At 35.5% G+C, this 17,234-nt stretch overlaps 1 protein-coding gene and 1 pseudogene across 1 annotated transcript; both read right to left on the reverse strand.

The window, feature by feature from the left end:
* Positions 1-2,302: 2,302 nt before the first annotated feature.
* Positions 2,303-3,122, reverse strand: LOC116900862 (annotated as a pseudogene).
* Positions 3,123-8,421: 5,299 nt separating this feature from the next.
* On the reverse strand, positions 8,422-9,360 carry LOC116900316 (olfactory receptor 1052-like). The gene has a single exon (XM_032902073.1). It carries the CDS (start codon positions 9,358-9,360, stop codon positions 8,422-8,424), a length of 939 nt encoding a protein of 312 aa, XP_032757964.1.
* Between the last annotated feature and the right edge of the window lie 7,874 nt (positions 9,361-17,234).

The following is a 17,234-nucleotide window of genomic DNA, read 5'->3' on the forward strand; positions in this document are numbered from 1 at the left end:
TTTCCAAATTGTATCCACTTGATTTTCTTTAGTTTTCCTATCGGTCTGGCTCGAAATTCAAGTGGTATACTGAATAGATAGTATATGGGTAATTTTATCCCTGATTTTAGTGGAATTGCTATAAGCTCCTCTCCATTTAATTTGATGTTGGCTATTGACTTGCTATGTATTGCTTTGATTATGTTTAGATATGTGCCTTGTAACCCTGATCTTTCTATTGCTTTTAACATGAAGTGATGTTAGACTTTGTCAAAGGCTTTTTCAGCAACTAATGAGGTGATCATGTACTTTTTTTTCTTCACTCTGTTCATATAGTGGATTATATTGATGGATTTCCATTGTACCATCTCTTCATTCCTGGCAGGAAGTCTACTTGATTTTGATGTATTATGTTTTTGACATGTTCTTGGACTCAGTTTGCAAGTATTTTATTAAGTTTTTTGTATCACTGTTCACAAGAAAAATAGAAATTCTGCTTCTTTGTTCCTTTTTGGTGGTTTAAGTATCAGGGTGATTGTGGCTTCATAAAATGAGTTTGGTAATTTTCCTTTTGTTTTTATTTTCTGTAATAATTTGAGGGATATTGATATTAGCTATTCTTTAATAGTCTGGTAGTATTTTTCACTAAACCCATCTAGTCCTGGAATCTTTACTCTTAGAACTGTTGGGGAGAGGGCAGCAATGGGGGAGGGTTGGAGGAACACCCATAAGGAAGGGGGGGGAGGGGATGTTTGCCCTGAAAAGCGGGAAAGGAATAAATCGAAATGTATATAGAAGACTCAAGTTAATAATAAAAAAAAAAAAAAAGAAAAAAAAAAAGAAGACTTTTAATGACTGCTTCTATTTCTTTAGGGGTGATAGAGCTACTGAAAAAGTGTTTTTCTTGATCTGGATCCCACTTTGGGCCTCTCACATGGCCTTCTTTTCCTCAGGCTCCTCTCCATTTCCATCCCTGAATTTTCTTCAGACAGGGAGAATTATTAGTCAGACTTTTGACTGTGGGAGAACAACCCCATCCCTCACTCAGTGCCCTATCTTTCTGCTGGAGGCCCCAAGACCTGACACAACTACTGAGACTATATGGTACTCACAAAAAGGGACCTAGCATAACTGCCCTCAAAAAGACGCACCAAGCAGCTGAAAGAGTCAAATGCAGATAAATGCACCCAACGAATAAACAGAAGCTGCTGACCCCTCTGTTGAAATAGGGAAAAGTTGGAGGAAGCTGAGAAGGGCAACACTGTAGGATGACCAGTAGTTTCAATAAAACTAGACTCTTGAGATCTCTCAGACACTGGATCACCAACCAGGCAGCATACACCAGCTGAGATAAGGCCCCGACACATATACTATCATTACTGATATGTCTGAATATTCACATGATTGTATATGTACATCTATATCAGAAATATACATACTTATATGAATTTCAATTCATGTGAGAGAATGAAACGGTTACCAATTATTTCAGACAAGTATCCTAGGTCAGAGTTTAGTGTTAGACAACAAAATACCACCCATACATTTATGCTATAATATTATTGAATATATATTTTGCACATAGAATTACACTTATAGAAACACTACAATAAGTTATTTTTAGCCTTACTAATTTTTATAAACATTATTTTTTTTCCATCTTTATTAACTTGAGTATTTCTTATTTACATTTCGATTGTTATTCCCCTTCCCGGTTTCTGGGCCAACATCCCCCTAAACCCTTCCCCTCCCCTTCTATATGGGCTTCCCCTCTCCATTCTTCCATCATTAACACACTCCCCGCAACAATTACTGGGGGTTCAGTCTTCGTAGGACCAAGGGCTTCCCCTTCCACTGGTGCTCTTACTAGGCTATTCATTGCTACCTATTTGGTTGGAGCCCAGAGTCAGTCCATGTATAGTCTTTGGGTAGTGGCTTAGTCCCTGGAAGCTGTGGTTGATTGGCATTGTTATTCATATGGGGTCTCGAGCCCCTTCAAGCTCTTCCAGATCTTTCTCTGATTCCTTCAATGGGGGTCCCGTTCTCAGGTCAGTGGTTTGCTGCTGGCATTTGCCTATGTGTTTGCTGTATTCTGGCTGTGTCTCTCAAGAGAGATCTACATCCGGTTCCTGTCGGCCTGCACTTCTTTGCTTCATCCATCTTATCTAGTTTGGTGGCTGTATAAGTATGGGCCACATGTGGGGCAGGCTTATTTAAATCAGTTTTTTATATCTCATTGTTATAAATCAACACAAGCCTTTTTAGAGTGCATTTGCTTCCTTGATCCTAAAGCTATAAATCAGTGGGTTCAACATGGGAATTGCTAGAGTGACACCGCCATCTCTTGTTCTAAGGAGTAGCAAAATTTTAGTTGAATGCAACTGAAGCTGATAGAGCCATAGAGCAAAGTCACAGCTGTAAGATGGGAGGCACATGGAGAGAAGTCTTTGCTTCTACCTGGTGCTGAGTGGATTCACAGGACAACAGCAACAATGAAGATGCAAGAGATCATCACAGCCAAGAATGTAATGATAACAATTATGGTCATGAAGACCAAAAGCGACAATTAATGGAAGTGTGAACAGTACAGCTTCAACAGTAGAGAAATGTCGCAGAGCTTCCTGATGATATTTGGCCCACAGAAGAATAGCTTCATTAAAGCCAGTTGTATGTGTACTGAATTGATTACACCTTCTTTGCACGAATCTAATACCAGCCCAACCCAAATTATTTTAGCCATAGCCACTCTATAGAGAAATGGATTCACGATGGCTAAACACTGGTTAGAAGCCATTGCAACAAGCAAAGTCCCTCTTTTGTAAGCAGTGATAAAAACAGAAATTATTACAGAGTGAATGCAGAAGATGCGGTAATCATTCTTTTACGAAAAAAGTTCAGTAGCATTTGGGAGCAAATACTGAAAAACAGTAAGCATTCACAAATGGCAAACAGCTAAGAAAGTGGTACATAAGTATGTGGAGTTTGTGTGTTGTGTGAATAAAAAAGAACATTCATATATTATGCAATGATGAAATCATATGGGTCAAAAGAAACAATATAAATAGAAATATCTTGGGTTCATCATGATCTGTCAGTCCCAAAAAGATAAAATCAGTAACAAATGTGATGTTGACATCTGCCATGTAAATAAAGTTTAAAAGTTTATAGTGCTTAATAAACTGTAAGTTTGCTTTCTGTTATTAATAACCATTATTAGATAAAGTAAATGCAGGTGTTTTAGCTAAATATACTTAAAATGCAATTTTTGGTCACAGAAAAACTAAGGAAAAGTTCTCACTAAGGAGAGTTAGTGCCTTGTGTAAAAAACAAATAAGTGATCTTGGTCTCCATTTTAGTATTCCCACCTTATCATTTTAATAGACATTAATAGCATTAAACAAAAATATACACAAAAGCATACTATATGTTAAAAAGTGAGAGATTTTAGCCAGATAGAAGCTGAGTGAAATAACATGTGTTTGCATATATATGTATATGCACATGCAGGTGTGCACACATGCACGCCTATATGTGTATCTGTGTGTTTGTGTGCCTTGTGAATGATAATTAAGTCTTTTACAAAGTCCCTTGAACTTGTTTGTTTCCCTTTTAACCATGTCAAAGGCAGACATCTAGAACTCAGCATGTATGCAATCATTCTTACACGCAGACTCAGGATTATGGTGTCGAGGAACTTTCATTTTTCATATCAAAATAAATATTTAAAACTAACTCAAATACTTAAAATATGAACACAATTTTGACAAACTTTATTTATCGTGCAACCAAATTTTTAGAATAGGAAAAGCCTCAATTATTTTTACAAATACATTTTGAACAATTAGTTCAGTGTTTCTATGAAACTTAATTTTTCTTCCTGTATACCTCACAAATACAAAGATATATAAAATAAAATAATATATTAGCTGTTTATTATCAAGAATACTTTTTAATATTCTTGGGTTTGATTTGGTTGGTTGATTGGATGATTGTTTTGGATTGTTTACACTTCTGTATCCACAATGCAGATTATTGTCTTAAGTATTATGTATAATTTGAAGATTCAAATGAACGTGCCATTATAATTATTCTAAATGACATTCCATCCTTTTGATCCCCTAGTAGCATGTATAGATTGCTCCCTTACACGTCTTAAAATTGATTCAAGTGTCTCCCATTAATTATTCTGCAGGATTTATAATGCAAGTGATGTTTTGAGTACAGTGGGTCCCAGTAATTCCAAAATATAATTTTGGTTTAACTTATTTATATCTTTTTTATCTTGCTTATTTAGAAACCACAAAACGAAAAAAAAGGGAATTATGCAAAAATACCATTCACAGCTGGAGTTGAACCCTGCTGCTCTCACCAATTTCTATCAGAGCAGAGGGTGTATTTCATAAGTGACACAGTAAATTTCATTGGACCTTAGTAGTCCTTCTTGTAGTTAACTAGATAACATCGTGTAAAGTGCAATTAATTTTGAACACTGCTGTAATCATGTTGCAGTTCCTGTCACTTATGATTAAAACTCAGACAAGTGCCACAATTTAAGAGGATTAAACAATTAAAATAGATTATATCATATCTATATTACAATGAACTATAATGTAATTATAAACAGTAACTATTTCTATTCAAACAGTAATTGTTACTTAATGATATGAATTGACCTTAATGCACATTAGATGTAATTTAACACATCAGGGGTTTTGTGTGTGTGTGTGTGTGTGTTGTGTGTGCAGTTCATGTGTGTGAGTCCATGCATATGTGTGTGTGTTTGTAACTGTAAAACATATTTGATGTTTATATAAAGAAAGAGAAAAAATGTACTTAAAGCAAAGAAGTAGATGGTAATTTAAAATTTATCTTCCCTCTGCCATTTGATAAGTCAAGCAGATTAAAATCTCAACATATAATCTTAATTCTTAAAATTATATCTAAATTAAAGAATTGTATATGTAATAATCAAATACATAAATTTAGCTTACAAGTAAAAGAAGAAAAAACAATTCAACATCTCAACCCATGTAAGGACCTAGTGACTATGTATCCCATTGCTTCTCTAACACTATCTCAAACAAAAATTAAACAGAACATTAGAAGTTCTTATATTTAAAATGATGCCTGAGTTCAGTAAATGACAAAGATTTCAAATAGCAGGGTTGAAACTGAAATCTATCCTTACATATAAGAAAATCACAGTCACAGAATCCTTGAAATGAAAATGTGAGTGTGATCATTAATATAGTGTTATGAGACAAATTTGGATAATTTTATTTTGTTATATATTTGCCTTGGAGAAAATGGAACCATTCCTGGAGTAAACTTTGTATTCAAAGACTATAATGTACTAGATACTAAAAGTTTCTCTTTGTTTCTTCAGGGACTTAAAGCACTGTCAAGAACATAATGGCAGGATGGATCCCCGGGTGGGACAGTCCCAGGATGGGTGTTCCTTCAGTATCTGCTCCATTTATTGTCCCTGTCTTTCGATCGCAGGAACATTTCTGGTTTTAAAAACTTTGAGATGGATGAGTGGCTCCATCCCTCGACTGGAGGCCATGCCTAACTACTGCAGGTTGTTGTAGTGTTAAAGAAATTATGACAGGAAGAATTGTTTGTGTGCATAACTGGTGTTTAGTGTAGTGTTTAATTTTTAGACTGTCTTAATATAAATTTGACTAAATTCACTGGTGTACAAATCAAAAAATATGGAAAACTCTACTGTGTCTGCTTCTTTAAATATTGAAACTTCCAACCTATTAAGAAGCTGAGAATAATCCATTATAAATACTGGTGTGAGTTATTTTGTGCTTTTTTTTTTTTTTTTTGCTATCTACTCTTAGAAAGTGTAGCTTTTGTGCAGAGTGTATATACAACCAAGGAAAAGGAGTAAAATAGATATAATTATAGGAACATATGATAACATAGAATCAATTCTGTAATTCTTTTGTAAACAAGATGAAGAATGAAATTTTGCAATTCATTGACACTAAACTTTCATTTTCATTGATTCTATTTCTTTTTTTTTAGATATTTTTATTTACATTTCAAATCACCTTTCCCAGTTTCCCATTCATAATCCTCCTATCCCATCCCTCTTTCCCCTTCTTCTATGAGGGTAATCCTGCACCCATTCATACACTCCTTCCAACCTCCCTGCCCTGACATTCCCCTACACTGGGGTGGTTGAGCTTTGGCAGGACCAAGGGCTTCTCCTCCCATTGGTGCCCTACAAGGCCATCCTCTGTTACATATGCGGCTGGAGCCATGGGTCTGTCTTCTTTGGATGGTGGTTCAGTACCTGTGAGCTTTGGTTGCTATTGTTGTTTTTATGGTGTTGCAAAGCCCTTCAGCTCCTTCAATCCTTTCTCTAACTCTTCCAATAGGGACCCTATTCTCAGTTTAAAGGTTGGCTATCAGATTCCCCCTCTGTATTTGACATGTTCTGGCAGATCCATTCAGAAGACAGGTGCATTAGGCTCCTGTCAGCATGCACTTCTTTGTACTTCTTGGGTTTGGTGGCTGTATGTGTATGGTCTAGATTCCCCAGGTTTAGCAGTCTCTGAATGGCCTTTCCTTCAGTCTCTGGTCCAAACTTTGTCTCCATGTCTCCTCTTATGAATATGTTGTTCCCCTTTCTAAGAAAGAAGTGATAGTTAAACTTTTGATTTTGTGTATTGTCATAAAAAGAAACAGTAACTAGTTCATTATACTATTTCTAGCATGTGCTGCAAGATATCTTATAATTCCAAGTATATTTTCATATTTTTCTCATTATTTCTGCTAAGACTTTAAACAAATATTCGTTACTTGTGAACCCAAGACCATTGGGGACAGGGGATAAGAAGGCACATATTCAACAACACAGTCTCCAGGAGTTGGGCAAGTGGCAAAAGCAAACTGTTTTACAGGAACTGGGCAAGCATTAATACTCCACTCCCAGCATATCATTGCCTCTCAAGTAGCCAGATATGAAGTTGTCTTTTAATCAGTGGTTTGCTCCATCACTTAATCCAGCATCAGAGGTCTCTACATGTGCTGTCAGATTCTAGGTTGGCTCAAGGAGGAAATATCAGTGGCACATATGCCAGCATAACAGGTGGGCCTGCTTGGCTATGTTCCTCCTACTAGTATTTATTCATAAGCTTTATAAGGTAATTCTAGTTCTAAGGTATCCAATGGCATTTGCTGATATACCTGCATACATAGCTGCATTTACCACAAGTAACTTTGTATTAGGGTTTTCTAGAGTCAGAGAAGTTACAGAATGCCTCTATATGTTAAGGGAACTTATTGTTAATGACTTAGAGTCTGTACCCCAACTAATGCAACAGTGGGCAGGTGTGAATGGGAAGTCCAAGAATCTAGTAGCTGCTCAGTCCCACCAGGCTAGTAGCATAAGCAGATCTTCTGGAGGAGTGGCTTCCTACAGAGGTTTTGGCAATAAGTGCAAGCAGTTGAAGAAGAGCGAATCTGCCTTCTTCTAATATCTTTATATAGGCCTCCAGCAGAAGCTGTGGCTCTGGTGAAAAGTATGTACCACCATACCTGGATCTAAAACTTGCTCTGTCCCAGGCTGACCTTGAACTCAGAGATCAGCTTGTCTCAGTCTCTTCCAACTAAAGGCATCAACTACCTTGCCTGGGCCTAACATTTCACAGCCACTATGACTCAAGAACTTCAGGTCAAGCTCAAGGTCATAAACTGGTCTTGCAGCCTCAAGATCAGAACACAGGTGTGTCCTCCATTTGTGGATTTTAGTTCATTCTACATGCAATCAAGTTAACAATGAGGAATAGCTATCACAGACTCATTAATTTTTTTAAATAATGATTTGTACATTAGCGATATCAAAATTATATAGCTGTTTAAAATCATTTAAGTGGAATATATCTGAAATTGAATAAGAAAAAGATTTACATGATTCAGTGCCAAAATTTCTTAAAATGGGCCTAAAGTAGATCTAAACTATTAGGTGTATTTACCCCAATAAGTAAACTCATGCTTATCCATTTGCTGAATATGAGAGTCCCAGATAATTTTGTTTTGAGGAATACTTTGTTTATATTCATCAAAGAAAGAACAAGCAGAGAGTCATGTTCATTTTCTCAAATTAATTATTCTGATTTTATTGGTTATTTATAAATGTATAGATGTCTCTCTATGTTCATATACAACTTCACTTCACATAAAGGAATAAAATATTACCAATGTTTCAGTAATTTACTTAGGTCTTAGTATATGGTTTATTGAAAATACAATACATTATCGGTAATCATGAAACATTGCTCTTTGATATATATTTTTATCATTACCAAACAGTACTGAAAGTGAACAAAACCCATAGTTCCTGTTTGAAACTTTATTTGATCATCAAAAGGATTCTTACATGGATCAGTTTCCCATGTCCTATTCTCAGGAACACACTGTGATATTTTAATGCAGGGAATGTTTGATCTCTATAACTCTTTTCACAGCATCTTTTACGTCTTTGTTCCTTAAACTGTAAATCAGTGGATTCAACATAGGAATCACCAGGGTATAAAATATGGATACCACCTTCTCTTGCTCTAAGGAGTACTGAGAAGTTGGTTGAATGTAACTGAAGCTGATAGAACCATAAAATAAAGTGACAGCTGTAAGATGGGATGCACAAGTAGAGAAGGCTTTGTGTCTGCCTGCTGCTGAACGGATCCTCAGAATAGCAGCAACAATGAAGATATAAGAGAGAACCACAGTCAAAAGTGTAGTCATGGCAATGACTCCAGAGAATACCAAAAGCAGCAGTTCATTCATGGAGGTGTCAGAACAGGACAGCTTCAACAGGGGAGGAAGGTCACAGAAGAAATGACTGATGACATTAGGGCCACAAAAGGACAGCTTCATTAAGCCAATTGTATGTGTTAATGATGTGATAGTCCCTCCTAAGCATGAACCCAGCACTAGTAGAACACATATCAATTTTGTCATAGCCACTGTGTAAGTTAGAGGGTTTGCAATGGCCATGTAACGGTCAAAAGCCATTGCGGCCAGGAGAAAGCCCTCTGTAGTAAGCAGTGATGCAAACAAGAAATATTGCAGGATGCAAGCAGAGAATGAGATTCTCTCTCTTTCAACAAAGAAGTTCAGTAGTAATGTGGGTGCAAATACTGATGAATAACAGGCATCAACAAATGACAGAGAGCGAAGGAAGTGGTACATAGGTGTATGGAGTTTGGGAGTTATGTGGATCAGCATAAACAGTCCCAGATTCCCCACCAAGGAAATGACATAGATCAAAAGGAACAATATAAAGAGAAACACCTTGATTTCACCACGATCAGTCAGTCCCAAAAGGATAAACTCAGTAACAAATGTGAAGTTGACATTTGCCATGTAATTGTATGCCTTGGTACCTGCTAATGATAGGAGATTCAGATAAATCTGTAGCAATATTAGAATATCAGCAACTAGTGAACTATAAAACTCTCTATCCTGATTGTCCTGCTTATAAGCATACAGATTAAAAGTCCAGATTTTTTAAAACCACTGTTCATTTGATTTTTAATATTAAGTTCCATTAGTAAAAAACTGCTAAATTATTAGCAGAATGCTATGTTTAAGTATAATATTTATAATTCTAGTTTATAAGATCATAAGAACTGATGGTGGAAATATAATCTATGTTTACATTGATGTATTTTTAATACTTTTTGATCATGTTAAAGCAGCTGGTTTGAAATATATAAAGACCCACAATTTATAAAATATTGTTGAGGAATTTTAGTCTAGCAATATTATACCCCGGCAAGATAACACATGCAAAGACTTCTAAGCCTGTGTGACCAGGCTGTATTAAGATACCTTCAATCCCTCTAGCTGGAATACGAACACTCCCTTAGTATACACCTTTAATCATAAACAATGAAGGTGAAGTTAGTTTGTGGAAAGAATCAGCCATGTTTGAATGTGAAATCTAGTTGAGCACCAGAGAAAGGGATAAATCAGAGAATAATTTGACAGAATGAGTCAGAGATGGTATCTTTCCAATTCCCTTGAAAACAGAACTGAGAGAGGGAGAGAGAGAGAAAGAGAGAGAGAGAGAGAGAGAGAGAGAGAGAGAGAGAGAGAGAGAGAGAGAGAGAGAGAGAGTTTACTGAGAAACTTTTATAGAGACCGTTTGGAAAGAGAACACATAGACACAGGTGAAGACAGAACAAAGTAGAAAATAAGAAGCCAGAAGATTAAAACAGATAGCCAGAGTTAGTTTGATGCTAAAAATAGCAATTTAGTCAGAGGCCTAAAAGAGCCAGTTTGAATCGGTCAGCTCAGAGAGGAGTTTGGGCCAGAACAGGTAAGTTGATCCACCCATCCAAAGTTCAGAAAATGGTGGAAAGAATGAGTTTATTCAGTAACAAGCCTCCTAGGAAACAATCATTTCTGGGAAATAAAATTACTTTTACAAAATAGAGTGCCCTCATGAAGTGTTAGGGTCACAGAGATGCACTTTAAAAAAAGCCCAAGACCTTGTACAACTCTCTCTCTCTCTCTCGCTCTCGCTCTCCTCGCTCTCTAGCTCTTGATTGTCTCTCTCAGTTTCTGTTTAAGATTTCTTGCTTGCTCTCTCTCTCTCTCTCTCTCTCTCTCTCTCTCTCTCTCTCTCGTCTTTTGAATAAGCAAAATCATTACCTATTCTACCTGTATAAGCAAATGTCTGTTCATGTGGTTTTGTTTGTTTGTCTGTTTGTTTTTATGGCTATTGAATAATGGTTTTTGTTCATTATATTTAAGCCTTGTACTATTGAGCCATCTAAATGATTTATTTAAGTGTATATACAAGTGACATGCATGCATGAATGTGAGTTTACTTGTTATAAACTGAAGTACCTAGAAACAAAAGATTGCTATAATAATGCTTAGACAGTTTGAAAGGTATTTCAGGGAGTGCTTTTAAAGGGTGTATATGATGTGAAATATAAAGTATTTTGAAACCACTCAAATTGCTGATTACTTTCAATAGATATATTTTTAGTGTACTTGATATCGTGTGTTTTAACTCTTGAATTTAAACACTTACAATAATTATTAGTAAATTGACTTTGCTATGAAAACCAACCCAGTTTCTAGAGTAAGGAGAATTTTATTACATAAAAATACAGTACTTTCTGTGAAACATTTAAGTTTATTTTACACTTACATTGCAAATCTATAGACTATGAAGTGCATATTAGACATGTGTTATAAGAAATAAATTTCATTTTGTTAGCTGACATAGTTGAGATTCTTATTTTAACTGTCATGTACAATATGAGAAAGAAATGAGCATTCCATGTGACACTAAATCATATTCTGCACATTTATCCACAGAAATATATGTAGGGTGACTTCCTTGCACTACCTTAAAATGAACTCAAATATTGTGGCACTTTGTTATTATCTCTATCTTCCTTATTTAGAAACAGTGTCATGACAGAGTGTTGTCACTTAAGCACAGTAATCACACCATATTTTGAAACTATGTCATATAGACCAACCCAGAAAGTTCTCATCAATTTTTCCAGAATGAAGGAACCAATTGAACTTAACTGCCTCTTACTACCTCTGGCTTCATCATTTGTTCATTGTGTAGTACTGTAATTTAGAGTATATATAATACTCAGAAAATGTACTGTCTGTGAGCACAGTAAATTTTTTTGAAAAAGACACACAAGATAATTATACCAAGACTAGATTATAGTGATATTCAAATGGTAGTTTTAGATTAAAAAATACTGTAGATTGCATTTGTCCTTTATCTTATCACTGGAGGTTGCAAGGCAAAAATAATATTTAGGTAGTAAAAGGAAAATCTCTGTACAAGAAGTTATATGAGTAACTTACAACTTAATTTCTTTATTTTTGTTGCAAAGTTTATCAGTTTAAAATTTGAACATATTTTCTTAATCACTAAATCAGTAATTTAATCATAAAATTATGTATTTAATTACCAAATAAGAAAATTTTCCTTATTAATAAAATAATAATTATGCATCAACACATTTAGGAACATTACAACCTCCTGTTGTTTGATTTTACTATAATTCAGTATATAACATTCTATAAATAAAAGCAAATACTAATGTCTCTTACTTTTAAAATGATGCAAAAATTCAGCAAATGACAGTAGTGATATGTAGAAGGGATGATATTGAAACTTATCAGTACATATAAAAGAATAAAATGCATAAAGCCCTTGCAATGTCAATATGAGATAAAACATTAAATTCATGTCAGAAGACAGATTGAAATAACACATTCTGTTATATATTAACCTTGATTAAAAATGATTCATCCCTAGAGTAAATTTCTGACTCAAATTGTAATATGCTCATTATTAAGTTTCTTTGCATTTCTCTAGGGATTTAAGAAAATCTCTAGCAATTAATGGATCCCTCAAGATATTACTTTTCCCAGGTTTTGTAATGAACAATAATATAGTTTAAAAAAGCACACATAGTTTCTGAACAAAACAAGTAATCATAAACCTAAGATACAAATAGAAATACCAAAAAACCCTGAGCTATCATCAGCATAGAAGGACAGGATAAAGTACATTCATATTTGACTTCATTGGATGACAAAAAAAAATCACTTCAAGTAAAGGCATAGCCAGGTATTTAGTTGCCTTAATGGTTTCCTTATCTAGCGTGTACCTACTATGCACAAATTTGTATTTATTTCTCATCTTCAATCACCTTAATCCAGAATTTGAATATAGTGCTTCACGTACCTCTCTCTCTCTCACTCTCTCTCTCTTTCTCTCTATTCATATATGTATAATATATATTCATATATCTGAATGAATATGTATGAATGAAAAATGTATAGCCATTTTTACCAAATAAGAATTAATGTCCTCTTACGTACATTAAAAGCTAACAATGGGAAGTATTTTATAATGTAACCCCAGCTATGGACAATAGGAAATACAAGACAGGAAAATGACTGTGTAATCTAAGAAATCTATTATATGAATTGAGCCAGAAACAAACAAACAAACCAACAAAAAGCACTGACAAATTTTAGGCAATGGACTTTGGTAATACTGTGAGTTAGAACAGATTACTTAATCTACTTATAGAACCCTCGTAGTAAATGTAGAACACTTTTAGGAAATGTGGCATTCTGTGTTTGATGAAATGTAATTTAGTAATTATGTAAATAATTTATCTGATGAATGTTTATCAGAGCAATGCTATATATTTTTAGTAGGTAATATATTAAGTATATTAAAAAATCTTTAGAATTATCTTCTGTAATTGCAAGTGTCACTTTTATTTCCTCAGTTGAAGGAATGAGAGATTGCTCTACATAAGCTTTATGAATACATGGCTTGGCCTGAACCCAGAGTACTTAGACTTAATATTCCTAGGCCAAGGCCTAGAAGCTTCTTGCCTCTAAACAATGTAATCGTCTGTAAGCTTGTCCTTGGAGGTTTCTACTAACCTAGACATATAATATGTCAGCTTCTGAGACTTACTGCTATATAAATTCACCTTTTCTACTTCTTTCTGTACTTTGGCTGGCTGTTTCAACTCAGCTTTTCTGGCCCAAATTGCTATCCAAGCTCACTAATTCAAGTTGGCTTCTCTCATCTTCTGACTGAATCTCTCTGCTTGGAAAAACTGGCTCTGAATTACATTAATTGAATTTCTCCAAACCAAACTGAACTTACTTTAACTCTCCTAAATGAACTGATTTCAATTCATCTCAACTGCTCTGAGGTCAATAAGATTCAACTGAACTGAATTGACTGACTCCCCTCCCTCATTGCTTTCTAAGTTACCTCTCTTCCCTTTCCTAATAAAAACTGGTAATATCTTATCTCTGACTCATTCTATCAAATCTTTCCCTAATCCTTCAGAATGTTTGCCCCTGTTTTAGAATTCATTTTAGTGTGTTTAGGCCTTCTACCTGGGAAGATTAGTCCTCTAAATTCCCCAGTCTGAAGGACTTCCAGGGGTTCTGCTGCATGCAGGGCAAAAGATAAGGGATCCTCCCAAATAACTGCAGCCCTGAGGAGCCCAGCTCACGTGTGACCCTTCATTCCCCAGCCATCCCCAGTCAACCTGACCTCCTCCCTTTCCAGCCTTGCACCTTCCTCTAGGGCAGATTACCAGCTTGTCTGCCCTCTATAGACCCTGAGTCTAAATCCTTCACAATGTTGCGTTTTAGAATTCATTTAGTGTACTAGGCCTTCCACCTGAGAGGATCACCAGCTTGTCTCCTCTAAAGACTCCCACAGTCTGAAGGACTCCCAGGAGTTTTGCTGCATGCAGGCACCAGCATTTCTCAAACAAAGTAGCAGTTGGGAACCCCTGGGAGCCCAGTGAACTTAAGACCCCACACTCCTCAGGCCCATATCCCCACACCAAACTCCACTCTCCTTTTGGCCTGAGTCTTCCTCTGGGGCAGATCTCCAGCTTCTCTGCTCCTCAGAGGACCCAACAGTCTGAGGAGTTTTGCCCCATACAGGGCAAGAAGCTCAAGAGTCTGAAGGTCTCCCAGGAGTTCTGCTGCACTAAGAGCAACAGCTTGGCTGCCTCTCTGAATACCCTATGGTCTGAAGGCCTCACAGGAGGGCTGCTATAGCCAGAGCCACAAGGCTGACTCAGAAGATCTTCAACAACCCAGACACACAGGAGGCAAGGTCCAGACACAAAACCGAGCCAGCTAACAACAGAGATATGGTGATGACAAGCACTTCTAAGAATATAAGCAACAAGGCCAATGTAGCGTTTGACATCCATTATAACCCAGTACTTTCACCACAGCAAGCCTGAGAACACCCAATATACTGAAAATCCAAGGTTTAACCTAAATATTATCTCATGAAGAAAAGAAAGTGAGTCCCTTTAAGGAGGATATAAAATAACTCACTAAATAAATATCAGAAAAACACAGGGGTAAACATGTGAAGACCTTAAAAAGCAAAGAATAAATACCTAAATACTGGAAAACAGAAACAGTAAAAAGGAACTGAGCAAAGTAGTCCAAGACCTTAAAGTGAAAATAGAAACAAAAGAAAAACATAAATGGAGACAACCCTGGATGGGAAAACTTAGTAAGGAATTCAGGATATAAGAGATGTAAACACAAACAGAATACAAAAATAGAAGAGAGAATATATGTAAATTTAGTTTTATAAGATATTAACAAACAGTCAACACATAAACAAAATAAAATAAACAAACCTCCTAGCCCAAAAACATTCAGGAAAGACATGACACAAGGAAAAAAGAAAAATCTAAGAATGTTAGGAATTGATGAGAAGGAAGAGTCTCAGGTAAAGGACCTAAAGCTCTCAACTAAATCATGAAGAAAACTTCCCCAAACTAAAGAGGATTGACCCTAAAGGTACAAGAATACCTAGATTTGCCAAATAAAATGGACCTGAAAAAAAATTCACTCTCATCACATAATAATAAAACTCAAAATGTACAGATAAAAGAAAAGAATATAAAAGCTAAAAGGAAAAAGTACAATTAACAGCAACAAGGCAGACCTATCACAATTACACCAGACTTTTCAACAGTCACTCTAAAAAGCCAGAAAATCCTGGACAGAATAATGCAGACATAAAGAACAAAAATACCAGCTTTAGGCTACTAGAATCAGCAAACCTCAATAAAGCACAGGATGGAAAAAACAAGGTATTACATAGAAACAAAACCAAATTTAAAAAATTATCTATTTACCAACTTGAAGTTCTACAGAAGATTGTAAAGTAAAACTCCAACAAAAAGGAGGTGTTCGTACAAAAGAAAATACAAAATCTTTTATATCACAACAAAGGCCAAAGGAGAGAATCACATGCAAATATTACCCACCTAAAATCCTCCTTAAGAGGAACTAATACTTACCCACATCATGATCTCTCAGCATCAACAGAGTCAATTCAAATAAAAACACATAAGCTTAACACAATCGGATACACAAAAAAAAAATCCAGCATTTTCCGGCATATGAAACATAACTCAATACAAAGACCAAATTATCAGAGTAAAGGCTAGAAAAGGTCTTCCACATATGGTCCCTAAGATACAAGCTGGAGATGATATCAAATATACAATAAAAATAGACTTTCAACCAAAAGTTATCAATTGAGATGGGGAAGAAAAGTTCATATTCATCAAAAGAAAAGTCTGCTGTCAGAATGTCTTTGTTGTGAACATATGTGTCCCAAATGCAAGGGCAACTGAATTCATAAAGGAGACTTGACTAAAGCTCAAAACACACATTGAATGTCACATAATCATAGTAGGAGACTTTAACACCCCACTTTCACCAATGGGCTGGTCATTGAAACAGAAACTAAACAGAGACACAATGAAATGAAGAGAAGTAATTAACAAAATGGAATTAGCAGATATGTATAGAATATTTCACCCTAGAATGAAAGAATAAACTTTCTTCTCATCATTTCATGGTACCTTCTTCAAAACTGATCATATAATCAGTTAGAAAACAAACCTCAAGTGATATAAAAAGGGTGAAAAAATCCTATCAGATCACAGACTAAGGTTAGATTTCAATAACAACAAAACAACAGAAAAACCATACCTATGAAATCTGAACAACCCTTGATTCAATGGGATAGCCTGGTGAGGGTGAAATTGAAGCTTCCCTTAAATTCAAAGAAAATGATGACACAGTTATTAATTTGGAACTTATGGGATACAATGAACAAAGAGTTAAGGTAAAAATTAATTGCACTAAGTAACCTGTGAAAGAAATTGGAAAGATCCTACACTAGCCATTGAATAGCACAACGAAAAGGCCTAGACCAAAATGAAGCAAGCACACATGAATAGTAGACAGCAGAAAATAGTCAAAATCAGGACTGAAATCAACCAAATATAAACAAAGAAAAGATACAAAGAGATCCAACAAAACCAATAGCTGGTTCTTTGAGAAAATCAACAAGATAGATAAACCCCTAGCCAAATTAGGGAAATGGCAAAGACACAGTATTCAAATTAACAAAATCAAAAAGGAAAGAAAGGGAGACATAACAACAGAAAATGAGGAAATTAAAAAAAATTAGATCCTACTACAAAAGGCTATTCTCAACAAAAATGGATAATCTAGATGAAATTAATAATTTTCTAGACAGATACCTTGTAACAAATTTAAATCAAGACCAAGTAAACTACATAAACAGGCCCATATCCCCTAAGAAAATAGAAGGGATGACAGCCTCCCAACCAAAAAAGAGTTCAGAGGAAATG

This window comes from Rattus rattus, chromosome 5 (genome assembly GCF_011064425.1).
Source record: "Rattus rattus isolate New Zealand chromosome 5, Rrattus_CSIRO_v1, whole genome shotgun sequence".
Lineage (NCBI taxonomy): Eukaryota > Metazoa > Chordata > Mammalia > Rodentia > Muridae > Rattus > Rattus rattus.